The following is a 21,660-nucleotide window of genomic DNA, read 5'->3' as shown; positions in this document are numbered from 1 at the left end:
GTCATTTTTTACGGTTAAATGGCCTGCACTCACACTTCAAGAATACAGTATTTGCACAGTGATTCACAAGCAAGTATAAAAATAAATTTCTAAAAATTTATCTATTAAGTAAGTTTATCCCAGCAGTGTATATCTGATCTAAAGTTCTCAAACCCATTCCAAAGATCAGGTTGTAGAATGCATCACACTGATCTATCATTAAGAGCAAAGTTATATAAACCCAGAAGAAAAATTTCCATTACAGTACTGTACTCCTGAATTACAGCCCATTCTCCTCGCCCGTGGATTCACCAACCACAGATTTATCTATTTGCAGTAGACCTATTGACAACCCTATGCAAACACAAAAATCCATTTCAATATGCTCAATGAAGCATGTGGCAAAACCTTGAAGAGCACACACTATCTAAATGTTTTTCTGGTCAACTCTTGAATGAATTAATGGCTTGACAAACGCATGTATAGGGTCATTTACTGCCAAGCATCAAATGCCTGCTCTCCACCCTATATCCTTCTGAGACTTACAAGGAAAAGTATCTAAAATAGCATTATTGGCGTATAACAAAGTTAGTTCAGCAAGAACTTGTGTACAGTAAAACCTTGGGCTGTAAACATACATACATACATATACCAAAGGCACTTCCCCCAATTTTGGGGGGTAGCCGACAACAACAAGAAACAAAACAAAAAGGGGACCTCTACTCTCTACGTTCCTCCAGCCTAACCAGGGACTCAGCCGAGTTCAGCTGGTACTGCTAACATATCTCAAGAGAAATGAGTATTGGCCAGAGGGTCTCATCAAGTGTTTTACTTAGAAACTGGTATATCTATATAACCCTTCTACCATTTCTACAGGTCATTAAAAATATTAGGAGGGATGCATACACTACCATCCACCATCTTGTCTTTGTAAGTATCTGAAGAATATCATCATTGTCACCATATGTAATCATCATGTATCAACAAAGAAGAATAGAAGATTTGTTGAATATTCTAGTAGACTACATTGTCAATAAAATAAAGTACCTTTGTAGCAGCATGTACCAAATTCACTCAGTGTAATGTACTAAATGTGTACTGTATTGTATGAATACAGTACACTATAATACACTACTGTATGTGCATATATCATTAACAAATAGAATCTTGATAAAATTTATTTCTATACTCACCGGGTGTTCATACTGCTTCTCTCTGGAATCTTAGTTTCATTGACTCTTACACAAAAACCTGAAAAATTTCCCTCCTTCTTCACTTTCCTTTGAATAGATTTACAGTATGTCTTTAGCAAAGTAATGAGACAATCTAGCTGTTAATGGCAACCACTGATGCTTGTAAAGCCACAAGTCCTTTGTCTTTTTCAGTCTCAAAGTCAAAACTATTCCTTATCCTCTAGACACCACAAGACAGTGAAGAGGAGGGTGGGCATGTATATGGACATCAGCAAAGTACAATATAGAAATACATTTTATTATCAAAATTCTGTTTATTACGACTCTCCCTTAATGTTCATATTACCGACTCCCAACATTCTGAAGATGTGTCACCAGTGAAGGAAAGAGATAGGTCACTTTAGTCTTGAAATAAAATACAGTGGTACCTCTACATACGAATTTAATCCGTTCCACAACCGACTTCGGGTGTAGAAAATGTTCGGATGTAGAAACTAATTTTCCCATAAGAATACATTGAAATAGGATTAATCCGTGGTCGAGCCCAAAAACCTATGATAACTCCTTAATAAATTACTACACATAATTACACATGACAATATGCACTCTAAATTAGATAATAGACATGTAAAAAAAGAATAATTAACAAGAAATAATAAATAAGAAACGGGTTTTTAGCGTCACTTTACCTTAGAAAGTCCAGCGCAGGTGTCGGTCTTGCTACGCAGAGAGGAGACGGACGAGCGGCGAGGAGGTAGAGAGGGTGACTACGATAAACGTACACTACCGTAACTTATTCTAACTTACACTAAGTGAACTTTAACCTAACTTAGCTTATTTATTTTTTTTTATTTTTATATTTCATATTTTTTATTACGTTTTCTTTTTTTCTTTTTGATGATTAATTTTAATCACTTTCACTCTCTACACTTAAAATTGATTGAATTTTTTTCTCTTCACTCTTTGCTGTTTTCTTTGAACCACTTCCTTCCTCTTCATCACGAGTTCGCTTCGTAGTTTTTTTTAAAGAAGCTATCGATAGAAAGTTGCTTGGTACGGCTTTTCAGAATGTTTTGAAAATGAGTTAGGCAAACATCAATGAACTGCGCAACTACACGACAAACCTGCAATTTTTTTGGATGGTATTTGTCGAAGTCGACCGGGTCTTGATATTTTCCTAACATCTCTTTTATTTGCGCCGAACCTAACACATGTTCTACCTCCTCGATCCCTTCCTCGTCATCACTCAAGTGCTCAGACATAGCATGGAGTTCCTTGAGCTCCTCTGTAGTAAGTTCATCGTGATGTTCAGTGACGAGTTCCGTGATGTCATCTGCTTCAACCTCCAGACCCATGGACTTGCCAAGGGAGACGATTTCCTCTACGTCTTCCACTGCACCCACCACGGGATCAGGTTCGGGATCAAAACCCTCGAAATCTCGGGGAGAAACTGCATCAGGCCACAGCTTCTTCCAGGCAGAATTAAGGGTTCGTCGAGTTAATCCCACCCAAGCCTGATCTATGATCTTCAAGCAGTGCACAATGTTAAAGTGGCTTTTCCAAAATTCACGCAAAGTTAAGTTTGTGCTTTGCGTGACATTAAAGCACTGCTTGAATAGGTGCTTGGTGTAGAGCTTCTTGAAGTTCGAGATGACTTGCTGGTCCATGGGCTGGAGGATAGAGGTGGTATTCGGTGGAAGATACAGCACCTTTATGAACTTGAATTCTTCGAAGATATCATCTCCTAGTCCGGGGGGGGGGGGGGGGGAGCGGGTGCATTGTCAAGGCATAGCAGGCACTTTCTGCTCATGAAGATACTTCTTCACAGAAGGACCAAAAACTTGGTTAACCCATTGGACAAAGAACTGCCTAGTGACCCAGGCCTTCGAGTTGGATCGCCAGAAAACATGAAGCTGGTCCTTATCCACATTCTGTGCCTTAAAGGCTCTAGGGTTCTCCAAATGGTAAACCAGTAAGGACTTGACTTTAAAGTCCCCACTAGCGTTGGCACATAGGGCAAGAGTCAACCGATCCTTCATTGGCTTATGCCCAGGCAATTTCTCTTCGGCGGTGATGTAGGTTCGACTGGGCATCTTCTTCCAAAACAGCCCGGTTTCATCACAATTGAACACCTGCTGCTCTACGTAGCCTTCTTCCTGCACAGTCCTTTCAAAGCTCTTCACAAAGTCGGCTGCAACCTTTGTGTCCACACTAGCAACCTCTCCGTGGCGATCAACTGAATGAATCCCGGACCGTTTCTTAAATTTTTCAAACCAGCCACGAGATGCCTTGAAATCGTCTGATGAAGGTTCAGTTGAACTCTCCCCAGCATCACCCCCAGAGCTCGCCTCCTTCAAGTTAGTGAAGATGGCGTGTGCCTTCTCGCAGATGATAGTTTCGGTGATGGTGTCACCAACAATCTCTGTCCTTGATCCAGATTAGCAGAAGTCGTTCCGTCTCTTCTATGACAGGGCTACGACGTTTTGAAATGATGGTGATCCCCTTAGAAGGTTTCACTGCTTTAATGGTTTCTTTCTGTTTCAAGATTGTCGAGATCGTCGACATATTTCGGCCACATTCTTTTGCAAGTTCACTCACTTTTCAATAATTTCTTTGCTTTACTTCTAAAGAAAGCTTTTCCTTCTTCCTTTTCTCACCACTACCACTACCACTTGCCAAACTAAGCCTTTTAGGACCCATGCTTTACGTAAAAAAACGTAAAAGGATGTATGTAAATAATCACGATTAAAATACAGTTAATAGCAGAACGCACAGGGCACAACCACACGAAGCCAACGAGAACAGAGGAATGACCCAAGCCACGCTAATCGAGGGTCCCTCCGAGGTCGAAGTGCTGCCTTCTATCGGCGGAAATAAAAAATACATCCGGCGCTGAGTACCATCTATGCATACGGGTATTGTTTACTTCGGGTTCGAATTATACTTCGCATGTCGAAAAATTTGGATACAACCAGTACGACGAAAATTGCTTACTTTGTGTGTCGAAATAAAATTCGGGTGTAGAGTCGAAAAATAGCTCGAATTTTACTTCGGATGTTGGAAAATTCGGATGTAGATACGTTCGTGTGCAGAGGTTCCACTGTAATTAAAATTTTACTCGCATGTAATCTACATTATTGGTAACAAACTATTTCAAATACATTTTGAAATATGAGACTCCAGATGTTTTCCAATTACCAATCTAAATAACACCAATCCTATATGACTAAAACTAGAATTCTTTAAATTAAGAAAATTATAGATTAACAAAACCAAAAAATCTTATTAGACTACATCAGTAACTGAAGTCTAGCAATCTTAATAAACACCAAAATGCTTCAAGATGATTTTTAGCAAAAGTCGACTTCAAAACTCTTTCCAATGACTTCTGCAAACAAATTATGGAATAAAGCTGTGCTTCGAATATCAAGAACTATCCTTCAAGGCTTTCATTCAACTTAGAAGCATTCTTTATGAGCTTCTGTGACCATACTTCTAACAAGAAAAAACACTGCACTTTTGGACTGAGGACTATTTTGAATTGTAATTCAAAAAACAAATTAGGAGCACTACCTCTAATATACAGTATGCAGTTTTGTCGAAACATCTTTTTCCAGAGAGGGGATTTGAAAGAATTGTGGCAAACTCTAGTCTGAAAATTATTTTTACCTCTGAAAGTAGATAAAAGTGATGTCATCCATTATGTTCCCCAAAGCCTACCTTAGAAGATAGTGCTTGCAGTTCACTAGTGTTTAGCTGAAGCAAAAAGAAAAAAGTTCTAGCTTTGAGATTTTTAGCAACATATTTTCCAATGGTTCATAACTTGAACCTTTTAAAGATTGTAAAACTAATTCCAAATTCCAAGAAACAAATGGACCTGACTAATGGAATCTTCCTATACTAAAAGGCCCAATCACATGTTATAATACCTAAAACAGATTTAATCCCATATGCTCGAGTACAGAATTAAACATAACTATATTTCTTAATATCAGAAATTGAATGTTTCAATAAAAAAGATAACTTAAACATTATCCAAACTAGTACTAGACACTAATACATTTCTAGATATGCTCCAACCAAAACAAACATTCTATTGTCTCAGCTACAGATAATCAGTAGACTATCTTCTTGCACATATGATAGACAATCTAAAGTGCAGCAAAAACCCTTTATTCCTAAGGATATGAGGATATTCTATAATGGTTTGATATAGCCGAGGTAGGTTTGGATGAACTACCCCCGAAACTGGTTGTCTAAGAAGATTGATTTGTGCAGTAACCTCCTCGGACTCTCAGATAAGATACCACAGACATACAAACAACCTCATTAGTGGTCACATCAGGGCTACCAACATCACCTTACTAGTGTAGAAATTTTGAACTAGTTTATCACCAAATTAGATTTGTCGTGTAACAGGGCATCTACCATTCATGCCAAGGAATTCGGGATGGTGAACTAAATACTATTTTATCTTTTGTTCAGAGATGTTGCAAACATTTCTACGTTAGGTCAACCACACCAATTCCAAATTTCTAGACATGCTGACAGATGTAGAGAACATTCTTTTGGAAGAACCTGACTTTTCCCTCTTAACTGATCTGCCAAGATGTTTGATTTTCCCAGAAAAAACGCTCGATTGTTCAAGTCAATAGCATCTCTTGTTATCCGGTATTATTATTACTAGCTAAGCTACAACCCTAGTTGGAAAAGCAAGATGCTATAAGCCCAAGGTCTCCAACTCGGAAAAATAGCCCAGTGAGGAAATGAAATAAGGAAATATATAAATGACATAAGTAATGAACAATTAAAAAATATTTGAAAAACACTAAACATTGAAACAGATATTTCATATATAAACTATAAAAAGAATTATGTCAACCTGTTCAACATAAAAACATTTGCAGCAAGTTTGAACTTTTGAAGTTCTATTGATTCAACTACCCGATTAGGAAGATCATTCCACAACTTGGTCGCAGCTGGAATAAAAATTCTCCAGTGCTGTGTAGTATTGAGCCTCATGATGGAGAAGGCCTGACTATTAGAATTAAATGTATGCCTAGTATTACAAAAAGGACGGAACTGTATGGGAAGATCTGAATGTGAAGGATGGTAAAAATTATAAAAAAAAATCTTATGCAACATGCATAATGAGCTAATTGAATGACAGGGACAATGATTAATATCTAGATCAGGAAAAAGAAATTTAATAGACCGTAAGTTCCTGTCCAACAAATCAGGATGAGAATCAGCAGCTGAAGACCAGACAGGAGAAGAATACTTGAAATGAGGTAGAATGAAAGTATTTAAACACTTCTTCAGAAGAGCTTGAGTACCTAAAATCTTTAAGACTTTCTCAATAAGCCAATTTCTTGTGCAATTGAAGAAGACACAGACCTTGTGTGTTCCTCAAAAGTAAATTTACTGTTGAGAATCACACACGAAATCTTAAAAGTCATACAAGGTTAAAGAAACATTATCAATGCCGAGATTCGGATATTGAGGATATGCACAGAGCACTAATTTTAGCTAGATCTCTATTAAGGAATTCAGCTAACCCAGATCTACATTCATGAGACAGAATTGATTCAAAGAGAGTAACATCGTCTGCATATGCAAGGAGCTTGTTTTTTTTAGGCCAAACCACATGTCAGTGTATATAGTAGGAAAAGTAATGGGCCAAGAACAGTACAGTGAAGAACACCACATACCACATTCCTATACTCACTATGGTGCCCATCAACAACTCTTTGTGATCTATTACTTAAAAATTCAATAATGATATCAAGAAACAACCCACCCACTCCCAACTGTTTGAGTTTGAAAACAAGGGCCTCATGATTAACGCGGTCAAAGGCAGCACTAAAATCAAGGCCAATCATATGAACTTCCTGACCACAATCAAGGGATTTCTGTACAGCATAGGAGATTGTAAGAAGGGCATCATATGCTGCAAGGCCTTTACAAAAACCAAACTGCAAACATGGGAACAGATGATTATCTTCAGAAAACTTAAGATGTTTTGCCAAAAGACATTAAAAAACTTTACTATAGATAATATATATGGGAGTTTTGGAAATTGGGCAGTAATTAGTTAGACTTGAGCAACAGGGATTGTGACTGTCTCCCTCATGCTTTGAAATGCAAGCCATACCATTCATTATATTGTTTGAAAACACCACCACTGTCTTTCCTACCATCAGTGGTTCCTAGTTCTGATTAGCCTTCAATATAACCTAAAAATTTTTATTAATTGATAAGAGTATCAATCATAAGGTAAGGAATTATTTGTGATTTACCTGGGAGGGGGGTCCGGGGGAGTTCCGCCTAGGGGGTTATGACCTGGGAACTACTAGGTTAGGTTAGGTTAGGTGGGTTTGTTAGGTTAGGCTAGGTTTTGTACCATTCTACGAATCTCATAAGTGTTAGATAATCACGCTTTTGGCCTGTTTTCAGCAACTTAGGTGAACCATATATTTTTCAAACTGGTTATCTTATTCTTATTTTGCATTTCTGACCATTATTATTTGCAGCAAATTGCTCGTTTATGACATTTCCCCACCCAAAAAACCCCAGTTCCCCACTGGTGTCCCCCATAATTGTCTATATAAGGGGATCTAAAAACTCATGAACGGGTGGTTTGCTCAAATAATCATGGTCAGAAATGCATAGAACACAAGACAGTGAGTAGGAAAAATACATAGTTCATGTATTTGGCTAGAAATTAAAGTATCATATATTTAGCATAAAAATGTACAGTAAATGCTTTAAAGTTTCAATCATGTAGCTTAATTAATAAGGATTTACAGTACAATACATGTTAATTAATTTACCAGAACTGGAAAAAGGAATTTTTCAAAATACAACAGTTAAGTAGAAAAGTTGATTATGCAAACATCTAAACCTTTAAAAAGTTAAAGACACTTCTGCAATCCTGTTGTGTGTTTTACCTGAAATGTTAAAACCTGTGACATGAATTAATTCAATGTTACTTTCCTATAACAGCATATAACAGTGTGTTTTCAGTTAAAGCATTACATATTTTAAGGATAAAAACTTACTAGAATAATAAAAGAAAAGCCTATTGCCACTGCCATAGATAATATTTCATTTAAATCTAAAGATTTTCTCAAGTTTAGATCCACAATTTAGATTTGTTCTTGATTACAATAAATGACATTCCTAAAATTTGTGCTTGTCTATTTCCGACAGCAGTAGGGATCAAATCAAATTGATCGTCACCATTCATGGTAACTTGCACTTTATTTGACACACCACACCCAATAAAGACCCTTAGGTTAAGCATAGAGCTTTCTAAATCTATATAAAAATAAACACTTGTATCCCTGATGCTCCTGATGTCAATGCTCCAGAGTAGATTAGTTCTTTGGGGAATCATCAATCAGTGAGAAACATTATCAAGCACCCTTCAGCGGATTACTTTGGACATCATGGGGTAGGGAATCTGGCGATTATATTGCCCAAATTCTCAAGGGGGGTGGCATAATACCTGAAACTGTACTTTGAAAAATCACAACAAATACTTACATTGCCTCTATAGAACTAACAGCACAATTGAAGTTGATTAGGGGGAAAGTGTCATAATTTACTTTTTGACTACAGTAAAGGAAATGCTATATGAGCAGAAAGATATAGCCCCTTTCTTGCACGTAATCAAAGGATGAGAAAGGTCGGCAAGGATAGAGAGGAACAACACACAGCTTTTTTGGTAGGAAGAGGAGGAGGAGGAGGAGGAGGAGAAAAGGCAATACATTTCACCACACCTCACTCGCATCAACATTGAGCTCTAACTATGCGACTATGACAACTTGGTGTTAAATTCTGCCATGAATAGCCATTATCAGATTTTCTATAATTTTCACAATAAAAAAATACAACTTATTTAAAAATCTTGAAAAATATGGGACACTGTATTTACATCTAACAACTTAAGTTTACATCATCATGACTTAATATCAGAGGGGGTAAATCTTTACTTTTAATAAGAGAACATTCATGTAAGAGAGGGGAGAATAAAGTAATCTGGAAAATGATTATACATGACAAAAATGCCAAAATAGAAAAATGAGGTTACTCAGAAGAACCAGTGCACAAAAAAATAAAAATTCTGAAAGCAAATTAGCTAAGAAAAATCCACAAAAATTTACAAGAAACAAAAAACATCTGCTTCATAGGATTAAAATCCACACCACTTACTAGCACCACATCTACAAGGCATTACAAACCCTTTTATACTTACGCTGCGGATTAGCTGTCATTTTGGAAGGCAAGAGAGGAAAAAATGGAAACAATGCCATCAATAGCCTGCCAACATCCCCCACCTGAAGTTTGTTTACACCATCCAACATATTTTTTGGCTACAGTGTTAACAGTATGAAGAGAGGTTTAAGATAAGAAAAAAAGACAGCGCATGCATTAAAGGATATTTGAACTATATTTTCAAACAGTAGTAGAATATGAAGTATTGAAAGAGAGAGTCAAATAGACAGATATGGAGTGACAGAGCAAGTGTGGTGCCTGGTGCATGTAACAGTGAGTGTAAAGCAACTGCAACATAAAAAGTAAACAAAGCAACCTAAAGACTAGAAAAGACTGGGATAATAATGACGTGAAAGTCACTACAGAGACTAGCTACACGGTGCTCAGGGATCCATACGCACAATAGCTTGCAGCTATACCACCCTACAGCAATGGTAGGAGCTAGTAATGATAGTAAAATGATGCAGCCAGAGATACTTACTGGCTGCTGTACTGTAATCTGTACAACAGTGTCAAACATTAGTTGCTAAATACTATGGAAAACCATTGCTAAAGTTTATGAGGTGCGAAGGTAAAGGTTATAGACTATCAAGAGATTTATAAGTAAATCTTTCCCCTGCTACTCAGGCACAAATCATATTCTGCATTCCCTTGACAACAGTGACATGTAGAATTAACTGCATGACACTAACTATCAAAACAAAGCATTTTATAAGGATCAAAAATACAGTAATTAAGTTTGTTTACGAAATCTTCAGAAATGACTAAAGTATGCTGTAGGGTGGAAACAAATAAGGGTTTATGTAAGGTGACGTCTTGACTAGACTTGCTTAGTAACATGCACTTGACATGGAGTTACTACAGCTTGGAATCTATGTTTTTTTTTTCTCTAAGTTAATGGTTAACCAATCAGTACTGTATGTCAAAGTATAACCATTAAATTTAGAAGTGTTTTTAGTAATAAGAGAAAAATTTCAAGAAGTATAGGTGGTTAATCTCCCTCAAGTGTATATTTTATTAAGCATTTAACACTGAAAACAAATGGAGATTTTTATCTGGAAAGGCAAAACAGCACAGAGGAACAGAAGGTATTATGTCTCTCAGGTTTGTGAGCCATCGGTGTTTACGGTTAACAGCAGGAGAAAGGTTAAAAGGACTTGTTTATCCATGTTCAAGAAGGGGCAATTTCGGGGAGCAAAATTCACGAGTAACACAGGACCTGACGAGTGAATCGGTGGTTTTGGTAGGATAATTTTGTCATCAACCAAAGCTAATAGATCTGTTGCTCAGTTAATCTGGGAGATGACTGTAACTGTAGTTGTGCTGGAATATTACTACAATGTTGTAAAAGGGACCATTCAAGATGTAGGGTGGAGCAAGGTTGTCCTGATGTAGGCAGCAACTGTACTTACTAATGTATCCTTGTAAGGGGCAGGGAAACAAGTGTGTTAGTTTGATACAGGTTCATGGCAGGTTGTACAGATAGTTTTCTTGTTTGAAGCAGTGAACAACATCTACTGTGATATATATGGAGTCTGGATCAGTATGAATTCTGGCATTCTTAATTCAAATATATATCTCAACAAGAAAACTCAAAATCTGTGATAACATAAAACACTTTAACATATAACAAAAAGACTGGTGTCAAGATGTCATCATTCACACAACTAACCAAGGTAAAATTCAAGACTTAAGTTTAAGGTAAAAGTGTACAACCACATCAATATCTATATACAGTACTGTATAACAAAAACTGATACTCAAGTTATACAACATAACTTTGTTGGTTTTACAAATAAATAACATTGGTAATTATTTTAGTGACATGTTAAGAATGCCAGGATTGTGTTAAAAGGACTCACTGGGTCATCCATGAATGTGGTGTGGAATATCAAATCTGTAAGTGTCTCATGCAACGTTTCATGTGCAGATAATCATGTGTGCACAAATGCAAGTATGTGCAGCTGGCAAAAAGAATATTAATGTTAAGACTATTGCAAAACTACTTGCCAGTAATCTTTAAGTTACAACAGGTCACATCATTTTATTAGAAAAGTGACCCAAATTCTGTGTAGATACAGATTTTCCTATGAAACTTGTATCTACAAGAAACATATACTCAAGACAGAAAGAAAACTGTTAATAGTAGAACAAACGTCTTCCTTTATGTTACAGTATAATGTCAGGGAATAGCTTAAATTACATTAGCATTCAAATTTTCAGTCAAGCATAAATGACCCCTTGGAGCCCAGCCTTAAAACATCCATCCCATACAACAGAGGATGAAAGTCCACATCCCCAAGCTAACATTGCAGATGCTTTGGTCTGATTCTCAAAATCCAAAAAAAAAAAAAAATTTAACATGTACTAAACACAAGATTAAACATATAGGCTAAGTTATGTTAGAAAAGAAAAAAATAACAGTGAGAACATGATAAACCTAACTCAGACCATCCTGAATTAATACCTATCTAGTACTGTACATGTAAAAATTTTCCTCTATATATCCTGTAATTGTATGTCACCTAGAACTTCCATTTGCCCTTCCTTACAGTTTTCATGTTTGATGTTGTCCTGAGGAGAAATGGGGCACAGAAAACAGTGTATACAGTTGAGAGTCTGATGAGCCATCAGTGCTAACAGTCCAATCTAAGCCTATGAGGGTGTTAACCTGCTAATGACTGAAACTACATCCTCTGGGCTTAATACACAAATCTACAGCAAGCCACAAAGGTATTTTGCAATATACTAGTTAAGCCTGTTTAAGCAATGATGGCTTCCATTTCAAAATCTATTATCATCTATGTGCATTATGAATGTGCATGGTGCTCATGCAGTGGTGAAGAAGGATAAAAAATACAGTAGTAATAGGTTGCTTAGTAACTAGAGCATGTATCTGCTGTTCATTTATGTCTAATGATACGACAATTTTTTCAAAGTACTGGAAAGCATTTAGTTATCTATGAGAGAAAGATTGAATAATATTCAAGACTACTTTGTCCTAGCCAATTCAAATTAATTACTAAAGCAAAAATAATCATTCTAATAAGTTGGTCAGCAAATCCTTCTATGATCATTCCGATATTAGCTATTATCACTCAAATTGCTGCATGATTCTGACTGTAAATTTCATCTGCCTAAATTTAATACATTTCATCACCTCAGAGAAAATTCTTCCTCATACGTACCATCTTCATCTGTGCGTACTAGTAATGGGTCAGATTTAACACCATCCCCTACTATGGTTCCCGCCAACATCCACACACGGTATTCAGTCCATTTTCGCAGATTGGATATGAGATATTCACAGTTGTTGGGATCAGATATGGTTTCAACTGATGCATCAGAATCAGGCCTCGAGTTGTTCACATAAAAGAGCTTGTAGTATGTGATCTCTCCATGCTGCTTATCTTCAGGTGGGGGTTCCCAATCCACTCTAATGCTCTCCGAGTCTTCCGCAACAGCATGAATGTTACTAGGGGGAGCACCTGGGGCTGTGAGGGGTGCCATACAATGCCTATTAGCATTTTTTGTCTTGTTTCTAATTATCAAACATATTAATTGAAATAAGTGTATTCTTACTAACTGAAGTCAATGTACCTAATAAAGAATTAAAATATTTAGAAGCATCCCATGCCATACAGCTAACCATACATTAAACTATGTAATAGATACTGTATATCCTTTAAAATTTTGGAATAACAGATCATTTGCACAGGAATCATACAATTATATATTTAACACCTAAAAAATACAAATTCACCTAATGCAAATTAATCAGGACATGAATAGAAAACTACACTCTAACACCAAATAATCAGTTCAAATAAACTTAGCATGGAGATTTCTATTACTATTATTTGTTAACTGTAAATCCCAAAAGGTGTTTAAATGTTATATCAAAAGACAAATGAACACACTGAAATGCCCTCTTATAAATTGTGATTCCCAAAGTGCTATAACTATAACAATACGTTTCTGCAAATCAAGTTGTAATGCTTAGTATGCAAATTACCTACGACTGTGATTGGACTACAAATTAAGTCTGCATTTGCAGGTGCTAATTTTTGGTGAGTTTAGGACATTTCCTACCAAACTTACCAAGACTGCACTCCAAATGTTTTCTCAGATTTCTGTGCTGTAGTCCAGCTGCTATTTTAACATATATTTATATAATGTGCTTTATAGCTGGTAAATTATAACAAAGCATCATTTAATAGAGAAGTGAAAATACAGCATTTGTGTTTACAAAGGATATACTGTACTAGTTTATACAGTCATCAAAGACTTGAGCGCAACATAAAATGGTTATTTCAAGTCTTAAAATGAATAACTTGGCAAAAGATAAAACAAACTATTATGCTTGTCTTTTTTATGAAATATATACTGAACGGGTGATTTTTCATTGATATATATAAAATAAAATAAAAAGTCAAAATTTGCAATTCAATAGGCTATTAACTTGATGTATAGTCAATTTCATATGTTACTTTACCTCTATAAAATAAGTTGGCAAAACTGAACCCTTTTCTTATATAGTAAATTCTGCAGTCATTCTTAGGTAAAAGTGAAAAAGTAAATTCTGCAGTCATTCTTAGGTAAAAGTGAAAAAGTAAATTCTGCAGTCATTCTTAGGTAAAAGTGAAAAAGTAAATTCTGCAGTCATTCTTAGGTAAAAGTGAAAAAGTAAATTCTGCAGTCATTCTTAGGTAAAAGTGAAATAATATAATTTCACTGGAGTAGCAAATAATCATTCTCACTTCTAGTTTAAACAAGTGTTATAGTATCAGATAAATTTTTGAGTCATCAGTTAATCCAGGAATATCTAAATGACTTCCTTAACCCATCCATGTCACTGTTTAACAAAACCAACAGTATACATTTTAAACTCTTATGTCTCATCAAAAGATCGACTCCTAAATGATAGGCAAATGTTACAGGTATCTATCAAAGGGAATCGATGAAGTAAAAGGCAGAAAGCATTGCAGCTTGGGCCAAAAAGGACACTGCAGTGTCTTTTAGCTAAATCTACAGCACAATGCAGATACTAATCTCCTGTGGGAATCAAAACTCAACATTTGAATGGTAAAACAAGCATAACAGTTCAACACCCTCCAATTTATGCCAAAAATTATTATTAAATTTCAGTTACTATAATTATCAACTTGAAGCAGCCATGAAAACACACAGTACCAGGCATACACTCCCCTAAACGATAACCTATTTTGAGAGCTAAATTATAAAGTGTGTTATTCTATCCAATACAGTGTTCATTTAATAAATCTAATTACTAAAGTATATTGCCTATATATTCTTACTACGAGAAATTAAAAAATATATTACTATAATATCTGCCATCAACTAGCAAAAACCTAATTATTTTCCTATGCATAAAAATAGCTTGTAGTTGCTAAAAAGTGTAAAGTGAAGCAAGTTTATATGGTATAAATGTTACATATACTACAGTAATTTGAATCTATTTTTGAAATAAAATTTTAATCCTAAAGGGAAAAAATAATTACTGTTACTACGATAAAATTAATAGCTTTCTATGGTTACCACACATTTTATAAATATTAAGAGATACAGAACAGTAAAAATTTTCTGTAGTGTGATACTGTAGAGATTATTCAATAAATTTAAAGTGCGCGACCAAATTAGTACGTGGCCAGGTACATTAACATTAACTACTATGACTTCCTCAAAAATAAAAATATAGTACAACTTATGTTGAATGAGAAAGATTAGGCAGGTAGTAAAACTCCAATGAAAATTTAAACGGAAAAAACAAAAGCAAAAGACAATACTGTACTGTAAATACAAAAATTAAGTTTCCAAATAGACTTGATGGCTAAAAAACAGAATGCATGTGAGGCAAAGTCCTTCTGGAGGGATTACAGTACATGTGGATAAGAAAAACTATTAAGAAGTTACGCACTATACTGTTCAGTGCGAACAGACATTGGTGCCGTTTCCGCTCCTTCCCCTCGTTGTGACCTAGCTGCTAGCCAGAAGTGGTAAACAGTGTTGGGGTGCAGATTTTCTAAAATGTAGCTCTCCCCCTCAGGTATATTACGTTGTTGTTTTTCCTGAAAAATAAATGTACCCATGCTGTCATAACTTTCTTACCAGATTCCATTTGCTACCATAACTTCCTTTCCAAATTTCATTTGACTACTGTACATCTACGTATCTACAGAAAAAGGAAAAACCTAATTTCTGGCATACCTGAGTTTTGGTATCATTCCAGTAAAGTTCATAAGATATGATATTTTCTCCCTGATGTGATGGCCGAGTCCAGCTCAGTTCTATGGATGTTGCCGTTACTCGTGATGGATGCAAGTTGGTGGGTTGGCTTGGTACTGAAAACATCAGATACATGTACTCTTCAGAAAACTTAAAGTTAAAGATTTATTATAAAAATTATTCAACGGTTACAATAAAAAAATCAACAAAATTAAGTAACTTTTAAAATGAACAGGATGTTCTAAATCAAAAACTCAACCAAATTCATCATCAAATCAGGTACACAACTAACAATATTTCCGAGAAATTCTGAACATGTAAATAAAAGTAATCTGTGAATAATAAGATACACATACACCTTAAGAAAGATATAAAATTAAAACAATTAAATGAAAGTCTGTTCACTGTAATCAAACTATTTCTATAACGCTTTTAGCCAAAGTGGTATACTTATGGCAGTACACGAGTAGTAATAGTATAGGGAACAGTTTCTGGATACCTTTTATTACTCTCATTAATTTTATTGTAGTTAGGACAATAACAATTAATGCTGCTGTCTCCATAAAAGCTTCATGTAGCAATTGTAAAAGCAAGATGACCTTTTGACATGCATACACTGATGGAGAATAGAAAGACTGCCTTCATAACATATATAGATGACTGTCTACCCTTACCATCTGTCCATAACACTTATAAAATGACTGTCTACCCTTACCCAAAGTTTGACAGAAATCTCTTCAACAACACAGGAGAGGTGTGTTAAGGGGAGTGTGACAGAAACAATGAAGGGTGAATAGATGGCCAGATAGACTGAGACAAAGGATAGAGGGAAAAGTTTCTAAAATTACGTATTCACCGAATACTGTAAGAAGTTTCTATTTTATTATTCAAAGTTATGACCAACAAAGTACTGTGCAGACATAAAGAAACCTATGAGGACAACTTTCCTTCATGAACATCCATTTTAAATGTGACAGTCTACAACTAAACAAAGTACTGTATGCCTAAGAACCTTTTGACTGTGTAGTCAAAGCCAAGGTGACAAAGTAAGATTGATCAGACAAACTTGTGGACAGAAAGACTGGGAACAGTATACTGTAGTAATATGAATAAGACAACATGGTAGGCCTGCCTCTAGGGTACTGAATTAGTTACGTGGATAATGTATTCAGACCAATTTTTAACCAAAGACTTCTCATTCAATTTTACAACAGCCTTACTTCTTAGAAGTTAATTAGGTTATATAATTCATTACAGAAGTATTTTTCCTTCAAATCTTCAGCAAATTCACCACCATTATACACAATCATATTACAAAGTAGGGGATATCTTCCAGAATCCTTTGGTCATTGTAGAATGTTAAAATTACAGTACTTTGCTCATCAAACCAAAACAAATAGGCTACATTAGTATGTGTTCAGTATATCATTTTCATTATCATCATTACTAGCTATACTACTTCCCAACTTGGAAAAGTAGGATGCTATAAGTCCGAGGGCTTCAACAGGGAAAATACCACAGCAAGGAAAAGAAATAAGGAAATAAACAAACTCCCGTAAATCACCCAGTCAAGAAAGGAAATAATTAAACTATTTGAGAGGTAATAAACAATTAAAACCAAATATCTTAAGACTAGTAACAGTATTAAAACTGATCTTTCATAAATAAACTATAAAAAAGAGACATGTCAGCCTGTTCAACATAAAAACATTTGCTACAAGTTTGAACTTTTGAAGTTCTACCGATTCAACTACCAGATCAGGAAGATGATTCCACAGCTTGGTCACAGCTGAAATAAAACTTCTAGAGTACATTTCAGTATTGAGCCTCATGATAGAGAAAGCATGACTATTAGAATTAACTGCACAAACACGATGGTACTGTCTGGGAAGATCTGAATGTAAAGGATGGCCAGAATTATAAAAAAACTTATGCAACATGCATAATGAACTCATTGAGCGACTGTGCTCGATTAATATTTGGATCAGGAATAAGAAATCAATAGACAGTAAGTTCCTGTCCAACAAATGATGATGAGAATCAACAGCAGAATAAATTTCTGAAGAATTTACTTAAAATACTGTAGTTGTACTTCTCGACACGAAAGAATCTGCTTATGAAATTTTCACTCTGTGAAACGAGATGCAAAGAATTTTACTACTCGCGTCACTAAAAATGTTTCGGGCAACGAAAGGAGGTACGGTACGAGAGCCCGACCAGGTCCGAGCCCGATTTTAAAATTCGCACGCCGCCAGCCCGTAAACTTGCCACCATCCTCCAGCGCTCTCATATTGGTCAGCATCAGCTGTACTGTATCCATTCATGTATCTAAGCATTGGCGTTCCTATTTCTTTTGGTTTCGGCAGTGGTATCATACACATTGACAGTGTTTGTGATTTTGTTTCGCTTTCACAACTATTGTACTGCATCGTGTGATATTACATTACGTTATTAGCCATGGGTTCCAAGAAAGTTGCTGATGTCCAGGGAAAGAAGAGGATGATGCTTTCTATGGAGACGAAGATGGAAATAATAAAAAAAAGAATACGAGGCTGGCATGCGGTTAAGTGTGATCGCGAAGGAATATGGTCGAAATCCATCTACGATATGAACTATCCATAAGCAGAATGAAGCCATCAAAGCAGCAACACATTCTAAGGGTGTGACTGTTTTCTCCAACAAAATGAGCTACGTCCACAATGAGATGGAGGGACTGATGCTTGTCTAGATAAAGGACATGGAAATGGTTGGAGACATTATCACCGAAGTGATATTCTGCCCGAAGGCCAGTGCCATTTTCAGTGATCTCGTGGGTGCTCGGGCCGAAGCCAAAGCAGAAGGAACATCAAAGCAGGCACCCCCAGAGTTTAAGGCTTCTTGGGGGTGGTTTGAAAAATTTAAGAAACGCTCTGGATCTCCTTCAGTGGTGCCTCATGGGGAGGCTGAGAGCTCGGACAGGAAAGCGGCCAAAGCATTTGTTAAGAAGCTCGACGAGTTGACTCTCCAGGAAGGCTACAGTCCCCAGCAAGTCTTCAACTGTGACAAAACTGGGCTTTTTTGGGAAAAAAAATGCCTTGTCACATGTACAATAGCAGAAGAAAAGAAACTACCAGAGCATAAGCCTTACACTCTGTGCAAATACCAGTGGGGATTGCAAGGTGAAACCCCTGCTCTGATACTCCTCGAGCCTTCAAGGCCCATAAAGTGATTAAGGAGAATTGTCCGGTGTTGTGGAGGGCTAATGCAAAAGCCTGGGTAACAAGACACTTGTTTACCGACTGGGTAACAAGACACTTGTTTACCGACTGGGTAAATGATTGTTTCGGCCAGACAGTGAAAAGGTACTTGGAAGAGAAGTACCTCCCTCCGAGATGCCTGCTGGGGTTGGACAATGCCCTTGCTCACCCTCCTGGCCTCAGGGAAGATATCCTAGTACAGTATTCATTCATCAAAGTTCTCTATTTTCTACATAACACCAACCCTCTCATCCAGCCCATGGACCAGCAAATGATTTCAAACTTTAAAAAACTCTACAAGAAATATCTCTTCAAAAGAGGTTTCGAAATCACAGAGCACAAACCTCACCCTTATAACCCATTTCGATATTGTGATATGCCTCAAAATGATCGATCAAACTTGACAGGAGGCTTCGAGGAGCACCTTGAACTCTGCTTAGAAGAGGCTGTGGCCTGATGCTGTCTCCGCATGAGATTTCGAGGGCGTCCACAAAGGCAAAGCTGAAGAGGAAGCCAAAAATGTTGATAATCCTGAAATTGTTGCTCAATCTGAGGTTCCAGTGATCGTTACAATCGAGACGAAAATGGGTCTGGAAATTGATGAGGCCAACATCAATGAGCTTATCGAGGAGCACCAAGAGGAACTTACAATGGCAGACCTGAAAGAGTTGGAAGCCATGCAACTGAACAAAGTTCAGTAACAGTTCTCTAGCAGCAAGGGGGAAGAGGATGACCCACTGGCAATGGCAGAAATTAAGGAGGGTGTGGCTACTATAAAATGGTGTCTCTAGTAGAATAGACACACCCAGAAAAAATTAATACAGGTTGTGCACTTGAATATGTAAATGACATTTGCCCAGAGTCATTTCAGGAAAATATTAAGAGGCATGCAGAAATAAGCTTCTTTGGACGATTTTTAAAAGAGGCCTTCAATACTAACAGATCAAGAGCAAGATAATAAACGAAAGAAAAGTGGCAGTGATGAGGAAAATGCGTAATTAAATTCAGAAAATACAAAACGTAAAGTGTCAAGTGTTAATATTTCCTGCCATTTGTTGTTTCCTAAAATTAAGTGTTAATGTTTTCTGTAATTTATTAATTTGTTCTGTAAAGTTAAGAGTTTACATTTTCCGCCACTTATTAATGTTTTCCGCTGTTTGGCATCCTCCTCTACCATCCCACCACTTTACTCTCTGACATCGCCTCACTCCAAAGGTACGGTTTCACATTTTTGTTACTGTGTTTTTACAGTTTGCTCTAATTATAAATTTCTTTTACAGGTAAGCAATGGTAAAGTTATCATTGAATGATTCAAATAATTTTAGTCATTCGTTGAGTACTGTATAGTGGAATGTATCCTTTTTATAGTCATTTAATGTCTTTAGTAGGGTATGTAATGAAATAGACTATTTACATGTAAATGGAGACTCACAAAACGAAAAAAATCCCGTTACAAAAGCCACTACAGAACCAATTAATTTTGAGAGTCATTGCCGTAACTGCATTTTAACTATATCAGGATTTGAAACCAATTTTAAAAACCTATCCATAATTCTAAATAACCCATTTAGGGCCTTACAAAAGGTCAAAGCTGAAAATTCCACTAGCCAAAAGGAATCAAGGTCTATATAGGTAGAATGTTTCTTGTCCCGTTTGGTCGTAATTTCCATTTACGGTATAATCCAAGGTTTCTATTAAAGATATAGTCTCATAAACAAGGCATGTCAATTCTGCAACTCTCAAAAACTTGGTAATGATCGCAAATGCTAAAATAAAGCTTTCAAATATATCCTTAAAGAAGGTATTGTGTAAAACCAAGGAAAACCAGACCTGTTGATATAAATAAATATGCAATCTGATTACTATACAAAAAATTTAGTTTTTCCTTACCCAAAATTATGATTATACGAGCACTTACCTCCTTGCTGAGTCTTGACTTTAACGGGATCCGAAAGAGGTCCAGGGCCAATGCCTGTATAGGCTTGAACTCGGATGGTGTAGATTGTATGAGGTGTGAGATCACTTATAGTGGTCAATTTGTTGTCCTGAACATGCTGACTCTTCCATGACTGAATAGGCAATGATGGATTGGTCGTGTAGTACAACTTATAACCCTGTAAATATGAATAAAGTAATAAAATTGCTGTCAATGTCAAGTTTCATGCAATCTTAGAACCTTTTTCTTGTGAAGAGAATAAAATATTGTACAGTACACAAATATTAACAAAAACCCAAACAAAATTTTGGATTACTCAAATACTCCAATCTGTTGTAAGGAAATTTTTCAGTCACTAAAACTACAATTCATTGTCAACTTTATACAGTTTGTGTGAATTTCCAGGAAAAAATAGGCGTCAATGACCTTCAATGTCAGGATGCCAGAACTTCAAATCATTCATTCATTCCGGGAAAAAATCATTCTTAGAAGTGAAGAGTAGAATTAAACATTAATTCTTCCTAATATTAATTCTCATTCATCATATGACCATAAGATGAGGATACCAATTTTATTTTACATTTATAGTTTTGGTCTAACCAAAGTATTACAGAGACATGGCATGAAGTTCAAGCTATTTGTAGAGGATGAATTTAAACCAAATTCTTACTAGTGTTAGAGAATAGATGGCAAATAACTAAAAGAAAATAACATTGATTTTATGGCGGTAGGTAGGAAATAAAATTCAGGAAACCTTGGTGACCTTTAAATAGATATTAATGACAACTTG

At 36.1% G+C, this 21,660-nt stretch overlaps 1 protein-coding gene across 1 annotated transcript in view; it reads right to left on the bottom strand.

Annotated features, from left to right (window-relative positions):
• Window positions 1-21,660, bottom strand: part of Lar (tyrosine-protein phosphatase Lar) — a 119,499-nt gene that overhangs the window by 74,493 nt on the left and 23,346 nt on the right. Inside the window, exons 3-6 of the mRNA XM_068381781.1 lie at window positions 20,853-21,048; window positions 15,681-15,814; window positions 15,391-15,541; window positions 12,641-12,946 (exon numbers count right to left, since the gene is read on the bottom strand). Coding sequence (XP_068237882.1) covers window positions 12,641-12,946; window positions 15,391-15,541; window positions 15,681-15,814; window positions 20,853-21,048 — 787 coding nt within the window. The remainder of the gene's footprint in view (window positions 1-12,640; window positions 12,947-15,390; window positions 15,542-15,680; window positions 15,815-20,852; window positions 21,049-21,660) is intronic.

Source organism: Palaemon carinicauda, chromosome 10 (genome assembly GCF_036898095.1).
Source record: "Palaemon carinicauda isolate YSFRI2023 chromosome 10, ASM3689809v2, whole genome shotgun sequence".
Taxonomy (NCBI): domain Eukaryota; kingdom Metazoa; phylum Arthropoda; class Malacostraca; order Decapoda; family Palaemonidae; genus Palaemon; species Palaemon carinicauda.
Note: the sequence above shows the minus strand (reverse complement) of the source record. Positions and strands in the feature narration are given on the sequence as shown.